The following is a 22,032-nucleotide window of genomic DNA, read 5'->3' on the forward strand; positions in this document are numbered from 1 at the left end:
CTGACCGATTACAGAGACAATAAATCGAACAAAAATCTGTGCTCTTATTTACTTGAGGAATCAACTCTGGAGTTGTGTTGGTATCAAAATACAGTCCTATATTAGTGTATTAGCTGCATTTTCTCTGTTTAGTAAGATCAATTTCTCCTTTTTTAGGATCTCATCTTCCTCGTATTGCATTTGGAATTATTTTATGCTGTGCCAGGTTAACCACAGAGTTGTTACAATTTCATTACCAAACTTTTCATAAAAACCAGAAGAAATATAAATTATTTGAGGAAAAAAATAGATTATTGTATCTTCCCAGGTTACACTTCCAACATGCAATCTTGCAGAGTTAATTTAAAAGGTAATGGTTTTTTTTAAATTTGTATTTTTCTTCCATCTACCACCACCTGCCTCCACAGCAAGTTCCATGAACACTAAGTGGCATCTCTTTTCAAATTGAATACCATGCCAACCAACCTGCTGACACTGCACGGTGTGATCCTCACTGCTCCAGAAATGGGGTTGTGAGGAGGAACATTAGATTTGAGGTTCCCTGATCACCATCACAGTCCAACTCTTATTTCCTCTGTATATCCTGAGCTTAGCATATGTACTTGGTTAACAGCAAACACAGCCCATTTTCTGGAGTCACATATTCCCCAAAACAAACCATGTTCCCCAAAAAGGGAAACCCCCTCAAAGCTGATGAATGCTGGAAGCTTGCATCCAAACCATTCAGAATGAGATTCTTTAGCTTTAATTCCTCAGTCTGAATGGCCCATCACGAACAAACAGTTATGCAAAGGTATGGCCCATTTCTACCTCTTTAGGGTACTAAATCCAAGTGGAATCAATTTCAGGCACATGCATTTGGAGATAAAAATCCATTTGAGTGGCCATAATCCCAAGGGATTGAAGAGGCCCAGCTACACCCCCAAAGAGAAGCCAGGGAAAATTTCGGTGGTCTTATATCCTGAATAGGCATCAGGATTCCTCCTTAAGGCCTCAGTTTTCTGACACTGAACAATGGATACAGATATAGCTCACATCAGACAGGTCTCTCTTTCCTTGCTTCGCTAGCTAGAACTGACTCAATCAGGGTCATCTCTTTCCACTCCCCCAGCCTTCTCCAATGACTTCCTCCTTGTTTTCAGTCACAGGAAAGACTTCTGCCTGCTTCTTTGTGGCCTATGCTGTGGGGAGCAATTTAACAATTGGTAGTCTGAATAACTGACCAAGTCTCAGGCAAAACGGCTGAGGGCTTGCTAAGTCGAGACTGTTGTTGCTTCTCCATGTATGTTCTTCCTTGGGGATTTGGGGGTTCTATGGAATGGAAGGTGGGCCCGGGCTGAGAGGGATGAAGAATCCACCCTCACCTGGAATGCCTTCCTTCTGCTACTCACCACAACACTCTCCCCTTCCTTGACTACAGGATTTTTTTTAATTTGGGGCTTGACGCCTTACTATGCTTTTGGTTTGGAACTCTAGTTGATGAGGCTTGGCCACCCCTATTATGTAACAATCTCACATGGGCATAGCTTTTTTTGGAAATTCTCTGGGTCCCATGGATGCAAACAACAATGACTATTCTTTTTTCTTCTACTTCCAACACTTGACCCTGCCAACTTCCCAGAGCATAAATATATTTGTCATTAAATTGTTCTTGAGTTGCCTAGAAAGATGAGTTTATTCTCTTTCACAAATTACTTTTATGGACTGAAAACCATCACTATCACATTTCTCTACTCATAAATGCAGTGGGAACAGTTTTCTATCAAAAGGCTACTAATCTGCCTTTTGACATATATGGTGGGAAGTGACATTATTCTATTTCTCTGTTATAAATTCAAATCAGCAAATATCCTTAAATTAGTACAGTTTCTATGAGAACACAGTTAAAGTTAGCTTTATTTTATTTCTAGTCATGGCTATAATGTTGTTTCTCTTACAGAAAGCTTTCGACTGAACCTCTCAAAGTGCTTTGCACAATTTAAATTAATCCTCATGGTATCATCAGGAAGTTGGCATCACCCTCATTTGGTACATAAATAAGCTTAGCAACACAAAAGTTAAATGACTATTTCAAGTTTATATAATAAATTATCAGTAGAGAAAGTCATCTATTTTATCCAGTATACTACCTGTACCCTCTCTCAATTTCAGATTATAAATTATGAAGAAAAGAAAATGAATAAATTTGTTTGATTTTATTCCTGTTTGTTATCACAATTATCATATCCTAATAATGTGGTTCACAAATAATTTCAATTTGTGTAACCCCATAGAAGGGAATCTGAATTACAGACAACTCTCACATTTTGGGATTATTTATTAATGCCTTCAGATGCCAAAATGATCCAAAGGAAAAGGTTTGGCAAATTAACTTGGCTAATTTGCAGATTTCATCAATTTTGGCAATTTGTGATAGAAATGTTGGCAAGTGAGATGATAATGGAGAAAGCTGGCATCTCAGGAACATTAGGCTGAGAAAACTGGGCTTGGCTTAAATAGTCTGTGAGAATTCAGCTCCTAAAATGACAACTGTGTTAAAAAGTCTTCTAGATAGGAGTCTGTTAAGTAAATATATAAGCAGGGAATAGTTGACGCACGCTACATGATGGGATGTTCATATCAAACTGCCCAGTCTCCCTTTGACACACCTTTCTCCTTCTCCCCAGCCCTTTTGTGGTTTGGAGCTACTTTTGCCCTTTTTAGTAGCACCAGAAACTCTAAGCCAGGCAGGTGGAGATGTGAGAAAACTGACTGGTTTTTAATAAATTCTGCATTAGGATCAAGAGGTTGCAACTGTCCTAATCCATTTACAATGAGAAAGTAACTGTGCCTCACCCTTTCCTGACCATTAACACTCAGATCTGTCAAGGGGAGAACCCTAACCCACAGCCTCGATACCAAATAGAAATAAATTATTCTAATTATGGGATTCAGAATCTACATAGTTGTGTTCCAGAAGCCTTTCCTTAGTCTCACAGAATCACTATTTTATTTGGAGTAAAGCCCATGGCTCAATGGAAACAGCATGGAACTGGGGCTCAGGAAGCCCAGGATTTAATGTCAACTCGGTCATTGGTCAACTGGATGACTTGGATAAACCACTTAACTTCTATGGGCCTTTGTTTCCACATCTGTAAAATGGACACTAAAATGATTATAATCCCTGCTTGGACCAGGGGCTTGTTTTATCTCACAACCATGTACCTATCCTAGCATTCAATACATTTTATAGGTATCAATCAATCAATGGTACTTATTGAGTGCTTACTAGGTGCAGAACACTATAATAAACGCTTGGGAGAGTACAGTACAACCCACTTAGTGGACATGTTCCTTGATTATAATGAGATTACAGTCTAGAGGGAGAGAAAGGCATTAATAAGAGAAATTTATAATATATAATCTAAAGATGTGAATATAAGTGCTGTGGGGTTGGGGGTGAGGCATATATCAAATACCCAGTGTCTAACCCAGTACTTAGTACAGTGACTGGCACACAGTAAGTGCTTAACAAATACCACAATCATTATTATAATAAATACCAAAATAATAATTATATTAGCCACTTGAGTCGACATGTATGATACTGAGAGGGTCAGGTAACCTGCTGCCTCAATGACTATTCAACAACTTTGCATTTAATATTAATCGAAACATCACCAACTTGAGCTACAGAATGGATTTCTACAATTATTGATTAACTGTGATTATTAAATGCCTGCTATGGGCAGAATGCTAATTAGAAGATGATTTTAAGTGTTTTTTTTCTTATTTTGTCAAGTGTGTTTCATCTAATTGTGGTGTTTCTGTATCCAACAGAGCATAAATTGGGACATGGAGAGAAATCACCATGGAGCTGAGACCCAATATTATCTTACTGGGGTCCAGAGGCATGCTGGGTAATGGGGGAGAGAGCATGGTTATTTTGTGGATACCCTCTAACTCAGTGGTGTTCAGGTACTGCGGGAAACAATCATATGGGTGACAGCCTCTTGCTCACATCCTCCTTTCTGCACTGAACTCCCGTCCCCCTCACATCCGGAAGATTACTGCCCTTCCCATTTCACGGCTCTTCTGAAATCCCAAAAGCAGCATGGCCTAGTTGAACGCGCTCTAGCCTGGGATCCAGAGGATGTGGGTTCTAATACCCGATCTACCACTTGCTGTGTGACCTTGGGATGGTCACTTCACTTCTCTCAGTTTCCTCTCCTGCAAAATGGGGATTCAATATCTGTTTTCCCTTCTACTTACATTGTGCACCTCTTGTGGGATGAGGACTGTGCCCAACCTGATGAACTTGTATCTATCCCAGTGCTGAGAACAGTGCTTGACACACAGTAAGCACTTAAACAGTACTATTTAAAAAAAAACCCATCTCCACAAGGAGGCCCTCCCGCTCCCACCCTTCGTTGCCACTTCAGTACTGCCTTGTCACCTAAGCACTTAGGTACAGATACCCCCCTGTTGCACTTATGTATGTCTCTTCATACCCTTTTGCCCCCCCCCACCTGCAATTTACTCTGGTGTCTGTCTTCCCACAAGACCATAAACTCCTTGAGAATAGGGTGAGTCTACTAACTGTACTGTGCTTTCCCAAGTACTTCTGCAAGAGTTAAGTCCTCAATAAATACTACTGAATAATTGACTGGATGGGCTGTGACAGTTTAGGGAACTAAGAAATGGGGATAAGAGGCAAAGGCTTTATTTTCCAGCTTGAGAAAGGTTTAGTCACCAGTTGTGGTGAAATGCTAGAGACACATATGGGGAAGAACTGAATCTCCATTTGATTTTGAACCAAATGTTATTAATGCTCATACTGACCAAGCCATTCCCTATTGGCAAGTTTCTGGCACTGCTCCAATAGAGGTGATTAATAAATCTTAGATTGAAATTGAACAGGAAAAATGAACTTTGCATGCAATTCTGCTGGTGACCACACTAATAGCTTTTGTGTTTGTGGCTCAAATGTTAACCCTTTCGTTCATGCCACACTAACATCACATACTGCTCTTGTTTGGCCACTTACACAGCCTCAGGGGACCTGGTTGGATCCCAGGATGGAGAAAGTGACTTCTGGGTTGGAAATGAGGCACTGTGAAATGTGCAATGATGCTTTCTCCATGAAAAATTGTCTCAAGAGCATCAATCCTGGCCACCTGGACAACTTCCAAAAGTTTGAATTATGGATCATTCAACAAAAACCTAAATTCCTCACCTGAGCTTCTGATCTACTGATGTAAAGCCATTTTGTAAGGAGTCTTCAGGTAGAAAGTAAGCTTGTTGTGGGCAGCAAAGGTCTGATAATCCTGTTGTACTGTACTCTCCCAAGCACTTAATACAATGCTCCGCACCAAGTAAGCAATCAATAAATACCATTGACTGATTGATAGAAACTGAGCAATGCTAAATGCACTGTTTCTTAAAACAAGCCCCTGCCCTAGGGCAAAGATGGCTAAAATGCTGGCTTATATCAGATCTGATATAACTTTCATTTGGGCCTCCTGGAGTTTCTAATTCTATTTTGGACCCCTGAGACCTGTGGAATTCTGCAGGGGCTGCCAACAGCTGGAGCAATGCAGATGTAAAGCAGGAGGGAGAATGGGGGGAGAGGCAGACAGGTGAGAAGAGAAGGAAAAGAGAGAGGTGGAAAAGTTGGGGAGGGCAGGTAGGTGGGAGGAGAAGGAGAACCTGGGTTGACCTCTCCTGCCTGGAAGATTTTCAGTTTCTTCTAATTCCCTCACCATGCAACCACTGCTGTGGGAGAGAGTATGCTTACTTGTGTTATGTACATATATTTAAATTTCATACTGCAAATTATTTATTTATATTAATGCCTGTCTCCCCCTCTAGAGTTTAATCTTGTTATGGGGAGGGAACATCTCTGCTAATTCTGTTGTTCTGTACTCTCTCAAGTGCTCAGTAAGGTACATTGCACATAGTAATCACTTAATAAATACTACTGATTGACTGACTGATTGTGTTAAGGGTAGAGGGGGGATGCAGAAGCAGTGCAGTAAATTGCTGTTGTTAACTAACATTTATTAAATACCTCCTACATGGGCCCTGGACCTGCTGCAGTGCCTCAGGGTGGCTCTAATTGCTCAGCAGAGTCAGTGCCTTGCTTACCCTTTCCCTGTTCCCTGGTGAGTGCATCAATTGAATATTTAACTGAAATTCAGAAGCTAAAATCTGGCCAAAGGAGTTTGAGACTTCACAGAAAATAGTCCATTAGTGCTTCTCCAATTGTGTGTACCTAGATCGCGTCTATCTTGCCACTGACCGCTCGCCCTCCCACTTCATATCAGACAGTTACTCTCCACCTTCAAAACCTTATTGAAGGCACATAACCTCCATGACGCCTTCCCTGACTAAGTCCTCATTTCCTTTTTTCCCCGCTCTCTTCAGGGTCAACCTGATTTGCTCCCTTTCACCCTGCTCTCAGCCCCACAGCACTTATGTACTTATCCATAATCTATTTACTTATACTAATGTCTGTCTCCCCATCTAGACTGTAAGCTTACTACGGGAAGAGAATGTGATTGTAATATTGTACTATCCCAAGAGCTTACTACATGCTCTGTATACAGAAGCAGCTTAGCCTAGACCATGGGCCTGGAAGTCAGAAGGCCATGTTCTATTCCTGGCTACACTACTTATCTGTTGTTTGACCTTAGGCAAGCCACTTAAGTTCTCTGCGCCTGTCACCTCATCTGTAAAATGGGGATGAAAATTAGGAGCACCATGAGGGACAGGAACTGTATCCGCCTGATTAGCTTGTATCTACCCCAGAACTTACTACAATGCCTGGCACAGAGTAAGTGCTTAACAAATACCATTTAAAAAATAAATCAGTGCTCAATAAATACGATTGATTGATTGATTCTCCAAAATTCAAATCTAAGGCACTAGTAGTCCTACAGGTGCCCCAGACTAAAGAGATGACTGAGGGGGTTCAGGCAAAGCAAATTTCAAGAACCTTTCTCAAGCAGGTTGGTCTTTCCCTTATGAATGTATCTAAGTTCCTAAAAACAACTATTCTCCTCCTGCACCTCTAAGGAGGTTCAAATGCTCCTATAAAATTCTGCTTCTTTCTAAGACTGCGATACAAACAAAAATGCACACTACAATATCTACTCCACTATCTAAACATCCTTGAAAAAACACAGAAAAACAATCTCTTTGGAAATTCTAAATATAAAAGCTAATTAAAATTAACTATGTTGAGATGCGACAAGCCACTTAAAAGGCAACAGTTCACTTTAGTGAAATAATCACTACACATGGCTAAATTTTCTTTATATTCAAAATGCATCTCTGAGTAAATATCACCTGCTGTTCTCTCACAATTTTCAGATGTGTGTTAAGCCAGACTAATGGCTGTCACTTTCAATTGTTAGGTTTGAACATCTTCAAGCAACACTCAGTGAACACAAGAAAAGAACTGCAGTTTCCCAGCTAGGAAGACTAATGTCAGCTCTCATAAAGCCAAAACCTTATCACCCCAGTCATTTACCAGCCCCGTTAAATGAAATACAAGTCATGACCTTTTGTTCTTACAAAAACCTTATCTTCTCTACATTCTCTTCCCAGAACGTCAGATCGTGAGTGATGCTTTCCTGAGTCAGTAAAAGGACTCATTCAGTCCAGTATTCTGTCTTGGACAGTGGCATCAGAGGGGCAGAAGGTGATGATTACCCACGTGTGGTACAGCCATCTTCATGGGTAGAAGTGCACCATTTAAAATGCCTCCTTTTTCTTAGTAACCCTTTTGAACTTAGTACCTATGAATTTAACCAAATCCTTCTGGGGCCTGTTGTTTTCTCCTGCTTCCAGAAATACTTGTGGAAATAATTTCTGGATGGTTATTACTTGTAGTGAGACCAAAGTTTCCTTTATTTTCAACCCAGCACCTTCAATCCTCAGTGCCTGTTCCCTTTTCCTGGTGCGTGGGATTTGAAGAATGACAATTCCTTATTTTACCCTTAGGTTAATACGAATTATTTATTTATTTATATTAATACCAGTCTCCTGACCTGGACTGAGAGCTCCTTGTGGTCAGGGAGTGTGTCTCTCTACTCTGTCATACTGTATTCTCCCAAGCATTTAGTACTGTACTCTGCACAAAACACTCAAAAGTGATCACTGATTTACTCTGTCCCACACTTTCAGATTTTTTGAATCTAAATCATGATGCCTATCATCCAACACCTTCAGATTAAAGTTCTCATCTTTCAGTTTATCCGCACAGAGAAGCAGTGTGGTCTAATGGAAAGAGCATATGCCTGGGAGTCAGGGGACCTGGGCTCTAATCCTGGCTCTGTCATTTGCCTGCTGTGCGACCTTGGGTAAATCACTCAATCACTCATGTGCATCAATTTCCTCATCTGTTCAATCGAGTTTAATATCTTTCCTTCCTCCTCCTAGACTGTGAGCCTCATGTGGAACAGTAAGCCTGTCCTTCCTGATTATCTTGTATCAGTAAGCACTATCAAATGCCAAAAATTATTACTATTATTATTGTTATTTGGTAGCTACTCCTTGCTATGCTTAAACTTGGGAGATTTCTCAGATCACATTTAAAACTATTCAATAAAACCAGGTCTAGCCCTAATCCATTAAATTTACTTCTCTATCCTAAATGTTCCTCCCTAGCCACTGTTGCCTATCTTTTATCTAGTTTCCTCTCTAATCTCATGCTTCCTCCATCCTTTCAGATTTAGGATTTAACTGCATTCAGCAAAAATATGATTTAGTCTCTCTCCAACTCTGGATGAAGAAGACAGGTTTCTCGGGACGTATCTCTCCAGGAGCCTAGCAAAGAATTTCTCTCCGAAGAACTCCACAGATAGAGACAGGTTGCATCTCTGCAATCAGGTCTGGGTGTAGTTTAGATGTTCCTTTTAGCAAAATGTGATCCCTATATTTTCTTCCAGAGCATTAAGTGAATTAAATATGTCAGCAAATGAACCTCTGCATCCCAGTTGGGTTTCTCAAAAAGGCAAAAATGATTCCAAAAGCTGCCAGGAGGAGAAAACCATGGTGCACTCATTGGAGATAAAGTAAATATGCAAAACTCACCGATGCATTTGCCTGTCAAACAGTTGGGAATCCAGGGAGGAAAACTGTAGCTGTGTGCCAGCACCACTCCAAACTAGCTATTAGATCCCAGAGCGAAGACGAGCTTCACAGTGACTCGGTGCCAAGCTCAGTCTTGAGAACCATTGACTGAATGCCAAAACCACTGTAGGCTGTGGCTCACAGGAGACCAAAGATAACTGCCCTCACAACTTCTACCTCTTTTAGGGAGGAGGATTGTTTATTTCTGCTTCCAAGACTAGGATAAAAGCTCTTTACTCTAAGTTTCAGCTAAACGTTATCAGAATACCTAACTAAAGGAAGACGATTATTTCATTCACTGAAGCAGCGTGGCCTCATGTAAAGAATACAGGCTTGGGAATCAGAAAGACCTGGGTTCCAATCCCAGATCCTGCTGCCGTGTGACCTTGGGCAAACCACTTCACTACTTTGTGTCAGTTTCCTCACCTGTAAAATTAGGATGAAATACCTGTTCTCCCTCCTCCTTAGACTGGGATCTCCATATTGAACAGTACCTGTGTCCAACCTGATTATCTTGTATCTATCCCTGGGCTTAGTACAGTGCTTCACACATAATAGGTGCTTAACAAATACTACAATTATTAATTATTACAACTTACTGACTCTCCCTTTCTGACTTTATCAATGGAGATACACATAAAGATTTTCCATGTCATGCAGTTTTGTGCAATACACAGCACGAGTCATATGTTTACCAAAAAAAATAAAAAACTGAAACACAGCCAATGTGATTTTGGGGGAAACTGACAGACCAAAAGAAACACTTCTTCATGAAACAAGAGGGGCAAAATATGGGATTCATTATGACAGGAAGTTGAACAGGGCAAATATCAGAGAGTTAAGATAAATTCATGGATAAGGAGCTCATAATAGGTTTGCTAGAGGGAAAGTTAGGGTCGTTTGACATTTCATCCTTCATAATGAAGGTGGATGGCAGTGGGGGATGTCATGACAAACATTCTCTTGTATCCACTGGAGACAGAATTGTGAGCTGGGTGTACAGACTCTTGGCTTGTTCCAACAGTGACTCTGCTTCCACACATATGGCTTATAGCAAAGAACACTGGGAGAAAATGGTAGCCAACAGACCAGCCACGAGGAGAGAGGAAAGATCAGGATCCAACAAGGCAGTCATAAACGGAGACTGGCACTGTCAGTAGTGCAGTATAGCAAACTACTGTCGTCAATGGGCAATGGAGTTTGGGCTCTCAGCAGTCTTTTCAGGCAACACCCACATCTAGTTAGACTTTTAAAATTATGTAGTGACACCTTGGAAAATCAAGGTCAGATAGTTTAGACACAGAACAGGCACAGGGCGTGGAAACAATGAGGATTCAAACTTCAAATCAAACTAAAAGTCTATGAAGCTGTATCAAACTGGATGATAATATGGCCTTGTAAAACCTGCTGGCAGTGAGGCTAGAAGACTGATGTGTATAAGGGAGGAGGGAGAAGAAATTAACTCGGTTCTGGGACTGAGAGGGAAGGGGAAGAAGAGATGGAAGGGAGATAAACGTTCAATCTTAAGGAACCAAACTACTGAGCTGAAATTTGATAACTAGGGAGCAGGGGTCAGATTAAAGTGATTTAAACATTTTTATTTTCTAGCCTGGCTATCTTGTTCAAAATTTACCAAGCCTGATTATTTTGTATCTACCCCAGTACAGTGCTTGGACCATAGTGAGCACTTAATAAACCAAATGCCACAATTATAATGATTATGTTATCACCATAAATCAATTTCTACCTAAACCCAAATTCTAAATAATGTTTAAATTAAAAAAACACTTAAAATACACTAAAACAAGTCCTAACTCCAGGTGTGTCAAAGCTAAAAGTTCAGAAATTGATATAAACATTCACCAGTTAGAAGCAGCTGCATCCCTTTAGCACATCTGAAAACTAAAATGAGGGCATTACCAGAGGGGTCAAATGAGAGGCAGGTGATCAATTCACTTCACTATGTCTAGCACAACTGGCTAAATATGACCTCCAGTCAGTTGTTCAGGTAATCCCTGCCTTTTTTTTTAATGTAATGAGCTCCACAATTAGAGTGTCAGTAACCTGATAAGTGCAACTCTACTATGAAAAAACAACAGTGGAATGAGAACAGGTCATTCAATAGGGTGCCATATACTGCCTTGATGGCCTTGTTTATTCCTGGGAGGACTGGAGGGGATAGCTTCTCATTACTCCCACTGGGAGCACTCCAATGCCTGAAATTAGTTTGAGCGTCAGCAGAAATGAAATATGATGGAAAAAATTATCCATCCACCAGGAATCTGGTTTGTAGCATTACCCTTTACTGAGGATATAATTATGACCTCCGGTTCAGTTCTTCAACTTTCTTTTTGAAATAGATTTACCAGCACCACCCCCACCAGAATGGTTTGTATTTCAGGGCCGGTCCCCCTTCTTTTTCTTGAAAACTGGGGCCTGGGGCAGCCTGCGATGAGGGTGGCAGGAAGAAGCCCAAAGTAAGAAGCTGACACTCGGCTATCCGGTCCAGTCTGAACCATCAATCAATAGTATTCATTAGGTACTTACCTTGTGCAGAGCACTATGCTAAGCATTTGGGAAAGTACGGCAGAGTTAGCAGGCACCATCCCTACTCTCAAGGAGAACGGTTATTATCTTCCGTATTCTCTTACTTCCTGAGATCCTGGGAGAGGATAGGACAGTGAGGCCGTGAGGATGCGTGACTAAAATATCTCAGAGATGAGTGGAAGAAAAATTCACCCAATGGTAAAGAATGGGGGCTCTTAGGCAAGTTTCAGTGATGGAAGATCCTTCAGAGCTTGTGGAATCAGTCAATGGTACTTACTAAGTGCTTACTGTGCGCAGAACTCTGTACTCAGTACTTGGGAGAGTACACTACTTACAGTCTAGAGGGGGAGATGGACATTAATATAAATAAATAACAGGTATGCACATAAGTGCTGTGGGCCTGAGGGTGGGGTGACAAGTGCTTAAAGGGTACAGATATAAATGCACAGGTGACAGAAAGGACAGAGAAAAGGGGAAAAGAGGGCTTATTCAGGGAAAGGCATTTGGAGGAGTCATGATTTTAATAAGGTTGCTTAGAGAGAGTACAGAAGAGATGGAAGGGGACTAGAAAGGAAGAAAGAGAGCGCGACACACACACATACACACACACACACAACTGTCTCTCTCCCTCTGTAGTTGACCCTTTAGAACAGAATGGCTTCACTCCAAGATTACTGTCCACCAACCGTGCCCAGATAGGGCCTACCCATCCAGCAGTGCTTGGTCTACATGTTGGGAATGTCAGTGCCCTTCTAGCTCAGAAGCCTTGGCAAGTCATGCTGCATTAAAGTAGTGGAAGGTAGGCACATATGGCACCACCTGCAGCAGCCTGATTTGAAGGGGACTCTGACTTGTGAATGCCAGCTCCACTGGCAGTGGGTGAGAGGTGCCAGAACCAGGTCAGAGTTCTCTGCCAGTGCCAGGCATGGGAAAGTATTTGGGAGAGACAAGGACAAGACATAGTACATAGGTTAGCTTGGGAAGAATGAAGAATACAAGTTGAGGTTTAGTGGGAGAGAAGAGTGGATATGTAGGAGGGAAAAAGCTGATTTAATAATCAGGAGTTTCCTGTTGACATGCAATGCAATGAGCAACCACTGGAGGTTTTTGAGGAGTGATGTGTGCAAAGTGACTTTTTAGAAAAATGATCCAGCAGCAAAATGAGAAATGAATGGGAGGCTGGAAGCCGGGAGGTCTGAGAGGAGGCTGATGCAGGAGTCAAGTCAGAATCTGACATGTGCCAGTTCCAGCTGGAGCCTGCATGATGAAGGTAATCCTGGCCGAGCTGCTAGGGCTCGACTGCTTGTCTCCAGATATGTATGGGCTCCAAGGCATCGCTCCAAAGGGTGTCCCCCAGTCTACGAGTAGTCAGTCAGTCAATCGTATTTATTGAGCACTTACTATGTGCAGGGCACTGTACTAAGTGCTAGTCTCTGCTCATAGATCAGCAGCACCTCCAGCTGTGTCCAGGAGCCAAGCAGGTTGGGGGAAGAGACACTGTCACTATTTTTCTCGTGCTGCAACCAATTGACTGGCTGAGAAGAAGTGTATGAATGTGTACTGTGTGCAGAGCATTGTCCTGAACACTTGGGAGGGCCCAATACAGTTAGCAGACATAGAACCTGGCCCCCAAAGAACTTACAGTCTACTGAGGGAGACACACATTACAGCAAATCACAGGTGAGGGAAGCAACCAAGTATAGGGCTATGTAACTAAGTTCTGTAATAGAAGGGAGTAGAGTGAACACCTAAGTGTCCTTAAGGGGTATGGGGGGGGAGGGGGGGAGGGAGGAAGGGGGAGAGAGAGAGAGAGAGAGAGAGAGAGAGAGAGAGAGAGAGAGAGAGAGAGAGAGAGAGAGAGAGAGAAGAGAGGGAAAAATAGTATGGTGAGATGAGAGATTAATCGGGGAAGGCCTCCTAGAGATGCAATTTTTAAACAGACTTACATATGGGAAAGGGAAGGAAGTTCCAGGTAGGAGGGAGGACATGAGCAAGGGGACAGGGTGGTTGAGGTGAGAGTGAGGGTCAGTGGGTAGGTTGCTATTAGAGGAGTGACATGTGCAAGCTGGATTGTAATGGGAGAGGAGCGAGGCTAAACAGAACCAATTAAGTAGAGAAGTAGCATGACATAGTGGATTGAGCACTGGTCTGGGAGTCAGAAGGACCTGGGTTCCAATCCTGGCTCCACCACCTGTGTGCTTTGTTACCTTGGAGAAGTTAAATAACTTTCCTCATTTGTAAAATGGGGCCCATTTTCCTCATTTGTAAAATGGGGATGAAGACTGTGAGCCCCAGGTGGGCAGGGATTGTATCCAATCTGAGTATCTTCTATAAACCCCAAAGTGTCTGGCATACAGTAAGCACATAACAAATATCTTGAAAACAACAACAAACTGATTGAGTGCCTTAAAGCTGGAGCTCTGGAGTGTATCTGAGTGAAGGCATGTAAGAATATGTGTAAGTGTATGTTAGAGTATGCTTGTCTCTTCACTCTGTGCCTCTGCTCCTCCTTTTCCTGCCAACTAATCTTGGTTCCACCAGTCCTAAACCTGACTCTCAACACTATCTGCAAGAAATAGATAAATAGATCTATCCTCATGCCTTTCACTTCCTTTTGTTTAATACTTCTTAGAATGTGAGCCCTGGGTGGGAAAGAGCTGCATCTGATCTGATGAGCTTATATCTACTCCAGTGCGTAGGCAATAGTAGGCTCTTAATACCATAATTATAATAAAATAGTAGGAAGCTAATTATATGACACATAATTGATTTGAAACTTGTACTTTTAAGAACTGTGGCCCACTTACAAATACAAAACACAGCGGTGGCTCACTTAGAGGAGTACACTGCTAACCTTCAAACTTTTTCCATCTTCAGTGTATGAGCCTAGTTGGAGAGTTCATCTATTGGATTTCAGGATAATAATAATAATGATAGCATTTATTAAGCGCTTACTATGTGCAAAGCACTGTTCTAAGTGCTGGGGAGGTTACAAGGTGATCAGGTTGTCCCACGGGGGGCTCACAGTCTTAATCTCCATTTTACAGATGAGGTAACTGAGGCCCAGAGAAGTGAAGTGACTTCCCCAAAGTCACACAGCTGGCTACTGGCAGAGCTGGGATTTGAACCCACGACCTCTGACTCCAAAGCCCGGGCTCTTTCCATTAAGCCATGCTGCTTCTCTAGCCATGCTGCTTCTCTAGCCATGACAACTCAGCATTAACTACGCTGGGTGGGACAGGTGAGAAAATGAGGGGCAGCAGGACACCCAAACAGCAGCTGTATGAAGAGCTGAAACTGGGAAACAAGAAACAAGGAGGGCAGAGGAAAAATTTTAATGATATTTCCTTACGACAGCAAGGCCTTGTGAAAAGAGCATGGGCCCGGAAATCAAAGGACCTGGGTTCTTAACCTGGCTTAGTCACATGCCTGCTGTGTGACCTTGGGCAAGTCACTTAAATTCTATCTGCCTCAGTTACCTCAATTGTAAAATGGGGATCAGTCCTTCTCCCTTTGACTTAGACTGAGAGCCCCATGTGGGGGAGGGGGACTATGTTCAACCTGATTAACCTGAATCTACCACAGTGCTTAGAACAGTTTTTGGCACATATTAAGCACTTAACGAAAACCATTAAAATAAAAAGACACAGTGAAACAAAGCCTCAGACAATAAAGAAAACAGGGAGTAGATGGAGGAGGACAGACCTGATGGCACATTATCAAGACAAGGAGTGTCGTGACTCGATTAAAAGGTTCATAAGGAAAGGGAGACAAGAAGGCAGAAAAGAATACAGCACCAAGCGCTGCAAACGTTAAGTACACCTAAAGACAACCAGTGGCTGGGCAGCAGCGGCATGGGAGAAAGTCGAGGGCGGAGGCTTTAGTTTACTGCATGGAAGGCGGCAATGGTAAACCACTTCTGTATTTTTACCAAGAAAACTTTATGGATCCACTACCAGAACGATTGCAGATGGAGAGCAGGGCACTCTGGGAGAGATGTGTCCATGGTGTTGCAATGGGTCAGAAATGACTCGACAGCATAAAGGACAACCAGTTTGGGTGCCCAATATGGGCCAGGGCTGTGGACCCTGCATTGGCCTTTCCTGCCAGACGCTTTCTCTCTAGGTGAGCTTTACCATCAGTGGTGTCGTCTTTGACTCCACAGGACAGCTATATAGCTTAAATGACAAGCGTCGGCAGTAAGAGGCTCTGGGAGCACACCTTGCTGGACAGTTCTACTGTGTCTTTGCTCAAACACTCCAACCTCACATTCCCACCTCTGCTTCTCCTGCTCTCCTTGGGTCAAGTCCATCATCACTCACCCTTCCCAGCTCCTTATCTTCCAGGGCAAGGACTCCAGTGCTTTCGGTGAAGAGCTTGACTTTGACGATAGGTCGAGGGTGAGTTGTGGTGAAGTCTCCTTGAGTACCCCACCTGCGACACATAACAGAGGGTTCTTTAAGGAAAAAGGTGGCTTTTAACCCTTCCAGAGAGAATGCTATACTCTCCAACTGCCTGTCATTCCTCATTGCACATCTCGTGGGCCGAAAGATTTTCATCTTTTGCTTTTGTGTTTAAAATCTTCATCTGACAGATGGTATGAATAAAGCATGCAGAAGAAATGCAACAGGGGAAAAAATGACTATAGGCACATGAATTTTACAGTTTCGAACACATTTATTAAGCTATTCACGCTGTAAACAAACTGACATTTTGTTTTATCATGTCCAGGGTGTTCAAAAGTGAAGCTCATTAATCCAGCAGCAAAGTTGAGTTAGATATCAGGAAAGAGCTAAATTTTGAAAGAAGGCAGGCTAACCCTCAGAGTTCAATAAAACAGCATTATTAATAAAAAAGCAGAATGAATAATAAACTTGCCTGCACTGCCATTACCAAGTAATAGCAAAGCTTCTTCCTCTAAAATTTTCAAAACACTATTCAAATATCTATTCACCTTTACAACAGTTAATCTGTGGGCTGGCTCATACCATGGTATTTTGTAAAAGCTTTGGAGAAACAGACTGTCTGGGAGAAACAAAAGATAAATGTATCTCAGAGAAACAGGCTGAGATGGTTGTTCCAATATCTTCATCTTTACTAAACTTCATCAGAATGGTTTTCTAAGAAGTTTAGCTTCTCCTGAAGTCATGGGAGTGATGATCACATAGCTGGGATCTGCTATCCGCTCTATCCGCTAGGCCACACTGCTTCTAATTTGTTAAGCACTTACTGTCTGCCAAGCAGTGTTCTGAGCACTTTCATTCATTCTTTCAATCGTATTTACTGAGCACTTACTGTGTGCAGAGCACTATATTAAGTGCTTGGGAACTACAAGTTGGCAACATATAGAGACGGTCCCTACCCAACAACGGGCTCACAGTCTAGAAGGGGGAGACAGACAACAAAACAAAACATGTGGACAGGTGTCAAGTTATCAGAATAAACAGAATAAATAGAAGTAAAGCTAGATGCACATCATTAACAAAATAAATAGAATAGTAAATATGTGCAGGTAAAATAAATAGAGTAATAAATCTGTATAAACATATATACAGGTACTGTGGGGAGGGGAAGGAGGTAGGGTGGGGGGATGGGGATGGGGAGAGGAAAAAAGGGGCTCAGTCTGGGAAGGCCTCCTGGAGGAGGCTGGAGGAGCACTGGGGTGGATACAAGTTAATCAGGTTGGATAAAGTCCCTTTCCACAAGGGGCTCACAGTCTAAGTAGGAAGGAGAACAGATGTTGAAACCCAATTTTACTGATGAGGAAACGGAGGCACAGAGAAGGTAAGTGACTTGCCTAAAGTGTCACAGCTGTCAAGTGAAAGAATAGGGATTACAAGCCAGGTACCCTGACTTCCTAAACTGTTCTCTTTCCACTAGGCCAAGCAGCTTCTTTAGTTATTCACTCATTCAATCGTATTTACTGAGCACTTGCTGTTAGTATTAGAGTTACCATTAATAACTGTTCCAAAGAAGATGGAGAGGAATAGCTAGTGTCCAATGCAAGTTGGTATCCTCAGACAAATTTTTGTCACTTTATTTGAAAAAGCGGGTGTTCTTTCTTCTAAGGAAGGGAATATCATTAGTAGTATCATCACCACATATTTAAGACACCACTAAATCCTGTCTGTTCTACCTTCTACCTTATGGAAGGTACATCTCTTCCAGGAAGCCTTCCCTGACTGAGCCCACCTCTCCTATTCTCCCACTCAACTCTGACTCTCAAACTTGCTCCTTCATTCATCTTCTCCCCTTTCCCCATGACACATATGTATATATCTGTATGTATGTATGTATTTATTTATTTATATTAATGTCTATCTCCCCCTCTAGACTGTGAGCCACTGTGGGCAGGCAATGTGTTTGATGCTATATTGTATTTTCCCAAGCACTTAGTATAGTGCTTTGCACACAGTAAGTGCTCAATAAATGTGATTAATAATAACAATAATAATAATAGTAATTACTAAGAGCTTACTATGTGTAGAGCACTGTATTAGGCACTGGGAAAGAGTACAGAAGTGGGAATTAGACACGGACCCTGTCCATCTAGGGATTCATAATCTATGAGCATTAAAATTTTTTTTTAAATCCAGAACAGTTGTTACCTTATTGTTCCTAAGGATTTTTTGGTTTGCATTTTTTCCCAAAGTCCCATTCATTCAATATATACAAAAAGCAATATTTATTTCTACAATAATGCTTTGCAACTACTTTCCCAAGCTGCTCTCACAGGGATGAAATATTTCTATTGGCAACTGGTTGTCCAAATATTCATTGGAAAATAACATGTTTTCCTGGCTTAACTTTTAATTAATTGTAGCTCTTACCCATACACAACCCTATTCATTTTTGCTTACCTACAAACTCGATGGTCAGAAGCCCAATTGTAAATACGAGATTATTTCTGATCACATGAAAGCATCTCAATAGTACTCCTAAAGCAATTTGGATCACAAGTCAAATGAGATTTGGCACAGGATGAAGGAAAGGACACTGAGCAAAATAGCCTGACATAAACAAGGAAGGACATAAATGGGTTGAAGACAAAGCACTTAAAATGCAAGGTATCACCTGGAAAATCCTTTAATCATTATTTGTTTACATAAAAAGATGATCATTTTTACGGTTCATAATAAACTTGGAAACACCTTCCAGAAATCTAACCACAATTCTAGCGAGTCAAAGCCACCAATAAATAAATCATTTCAGGTTCTGCCTGTCTGTCACAGTATCTCCTCCCCCCAACCAGTAGATATCACATCATTCTTATGATCAGCAGAGGGAACTGTAAGAGGATTAATATAAGTACATAAGACTAAGGCTTCCTTTTGTATTTAAAGATAATAACACTCAAGAATGGTGATGCATCTCCATTCACATAAAGATTGTCTCTGGCTGAGTTAAAATGTTTGCCCAAAGCAACACACACTGTTGTTTTAAAAAACTGTGGCCTGGTGGGAAGACCATGGGCCTGGGAGACTGAGGACCTGGGTACTAATCCCAGTTTTGCCACTTTTCTGATGTGTGACCTTGGACAAGTCACTTGACATCTCTGTGCCTCACTTTCCTCATCTGTAAAATGGGGATTAATTACCTGGTTTCTCTCCTACTTAGAGTGTGAGCCCCATGTGTGATAGGGACTAAGTCCAATCTGATAATCTTGTATCTGTTCCAGTGCTTAAAACAGTGCTTGGCACAAAATAAGCACTTTACAAGTTCCAGTAAAAAAAAAAAAAAAGGAATATATCAGGAAACCTGAGTAGCAATTATCAGTTGAGGGCAAAGCAACCTTTTTAAAGACAGAATGAAGCAATGTTTCAATGTGCCAAGCAATGTTCTGTTGGAAGCCAGCAGATGCAGAGAGGCAAGCCAAGTAGTGGCAATCAGGAGAGGTGCTGTCCACGTCTTTCAAGTACATAACCATTCTCCGTCCCAGAAGCGCACTACTGTGGTAGTATCCTCAACTCATTCATTTGATCATACTTACTGAGCGCTTACTGTGAGTAAAGCACTGCACTGTATTAACTCACCACTGTCTTTCCATTTTCCCATTTAATCAACTGCAAAATCCTGCCGTTTCTTCCTCCGTCAACATTGCCTGGTCCACTGCTCCCTTTATTATTATTACTATTGTTATTGTTAATGATAATAATAATAATTGTGGTATTTGTTACGTGCCAGCCATTGTACTGAGCTCTGGGGTGGATACAAGCAAATTGGGTTAGACACAATCTCTGTCCCACAGTGGGCTTACGGTCTTTATCTCCTTTTTACGGATGGGGTAACTGAGGCCCAGAGACATGAAGTGACTTGCCCAAGGCCACAGAGCAGACAAGTGGTGGAGCTGGGATTAGAACTCATGACCTTCTGACTCCCAGGCCCTTGCTCTGACAACCAAGCAGCATGGCATAGTGGATAAAGACAATACTCGTGACGGTTTGCTCCTAAGCCATGTGTGTGAGGGTAAATGAAAAGGCTCCCTTCCTCACTGTGTGCACTTTGAAGACAGATCCTTGCTCTAACTAAGGGCAGAAAGGATCTCTAGATTGAGAGTGCCTTGTAGGCAAGGAACATGTTTACCAGCTTTACTGATTGTTCTATCCCAAGTACCTAGTACAGTCCTTGGCCCACAGCAAACACTCAGAGATTACCACTGACTGACTGATCTGTACCCTACAAGCCTTGTCCCTAATCTATCAATCAACTGTATTTATTGAGCATTTACTATGTACAGAGCACTGTACAAAGTGCTTGAGAGAGTAAAATATAATAGAATTGATAGACACTTTCCCTGCCCACAAGGAACTTGTAATCTAGAGAGGAAGACAGACATTAAAATGCATTACGGATATGTACAGAAATGCTATGGGTGTGAGGGTGGGGTGAATAAAGGGTAGAAATCCAAGTGCAACGGTGACACAGAAGAGAGAAGGAGTAAGGAAGATAAAGGCTTAGTCGGGGAAAGTCTCTTGGGGGAGATGTGATTTTAATAAGACTTTGAAAGTGGGGAGAGTGATGGTTTGTCAGATACGAAGAGGGCAGGAGCTGAGCAGGGCATGGGGTGGGGATTGGTGGTGAGATAGACTGAGGTTCAGTGAGTAGGTTGGTGTTAGGAGGAACTAAGTGTGCAGGCTGGGTTACAGTAGGAAATCAACGAGGTAAGACAAGCAGGGGCAAGGGGATTAGGTGTTTTAAAGCAAGTGGTAAGGAGTTTCTGTTGGACGTTTGATTAGTTGGTCTTCTGGTCTTCTATTTGTTATTGTCCTGAAAGGGTAAAGTTCACCATGTTGCCAACTTGTACTTCCCAAGCGCTTAGTACAGTACTCTGCACACAGTAAGTGCTCAATAAATACGATTGATTGATTGATTGATTCACCAGGTGCTGTCCTTTGGTGGAACCGCCTTTCATCTCCAAGTGGTTTACCTGAACTGACTCCATCTACGTTATTTTTGTTACACCTCCAAACTGGAAAATCAGGCCAGTTGAAAACAACCCATAATGAATTAACTAAAAAACTTAAGGAAAAAAGATTTAACAGGAGTGTACATTATGAGCATAAAACTGTTCTTTACTTAATTGGCATGTTTGGATACTTTCAGAAATTAATGCTAATCATTATCCTCCTACTATTTTCAAAGAATTAAATGATAAAAGAATACATTATCCCCACATCCAATTTGATCGAATTCAAAATACCCTGCCTTTCTACGCTTTGACAAATGCAATATTTATGAGGATTCCAAAATCCAATGTAATTCTTAAGATGAATAAAACCCCTGCAATGCATCTTCATTTCAGCAGCTGCAGTCCCTTGCTTTTTGAAAGGCAGTGCCCGTAATTCCCTGCAAGCTTATTAGGTATGGTGTGCAGGAAATGCAAATATCCTGAAATTTACATTTGTTTGCTAGAAGCCAAGTCGAATGAAAACACAAAATGTTCTCTATCCTTTAAAGAACATGAGAATTCTGCAGCACCTGAAAGATATTTCTCATACTTTTGCACGTGCCTGAGAGTCAAACGACCTGGGTTCTAATCCCAGCTCTGCCACTTACCTGATGTGTAACCCTTGGAAAATCATTTAAGTTTTCTGTGCTTCAGTTTTCTTATCCATAAAATGGGGATTACATACCTATTCTCCCTTCACCTCTAAAATGTGAGCCCCATGTGAGACAGGCATAGTGTCCAACCTGATTATTTTATACCTAGCACAGTGCTGGGCATGTAATAAGCACTTCACAAATACCACAAATATTATTATCATTATTAAGGTATTTGCACCATTCTTTCTTTCCTAATGGCAAATACTTTGTTTCTGCCCATATTCCCACTTTGACTGTAAATGACCTGAGGGAAAGGGACTAAAT

General features: G+C 41.7%; 1 protein-coding gene across 10 annotated transcripts in view; it reads right to left on the reverse strand.

Annotated features, from left to right (window-relative positions):
* The window catches only part of CADPS2 (calcium dependent secretion activator 2), a 371,455-nt gene that overhangs the window by 191,512 nt on the left and 157,911 nt on the right, over positions 1-22,032 (reverse strand). For all 10 annotated transcript variants that reach the window (XM_038752460.1, XM_038752456.1, XM_038752457.1 and 7 more), the window contains exon 7: positions 15,987-16,098. In XM_038752460.1, the coding sequence (XP_038608388.1) occupies positions 15,987-16,098 (112 nt within the window). The remainder of the gene's footprint in view (positions 1-15,986; positions 16,099-22,032) is intronic.

The sequence above is a fragment of the Tachyglossus aculeatus genome, chromosome 10, assembly GCF_015852505.1.
Source record: "Tachyglossus aculeatus isolate mTacAcu1 chromosome 10, mTacAcu1.pri, whole genome shotgun sequence".
In the NCBI taxonomy this organism is placed as follows: domain Eukaryota; kingdom Metazoa; phylum Chordata; class Mammalia; order Monotremata; family Tachyglossidae; genus Tachyglossus; species Tachyglossus aculeatus.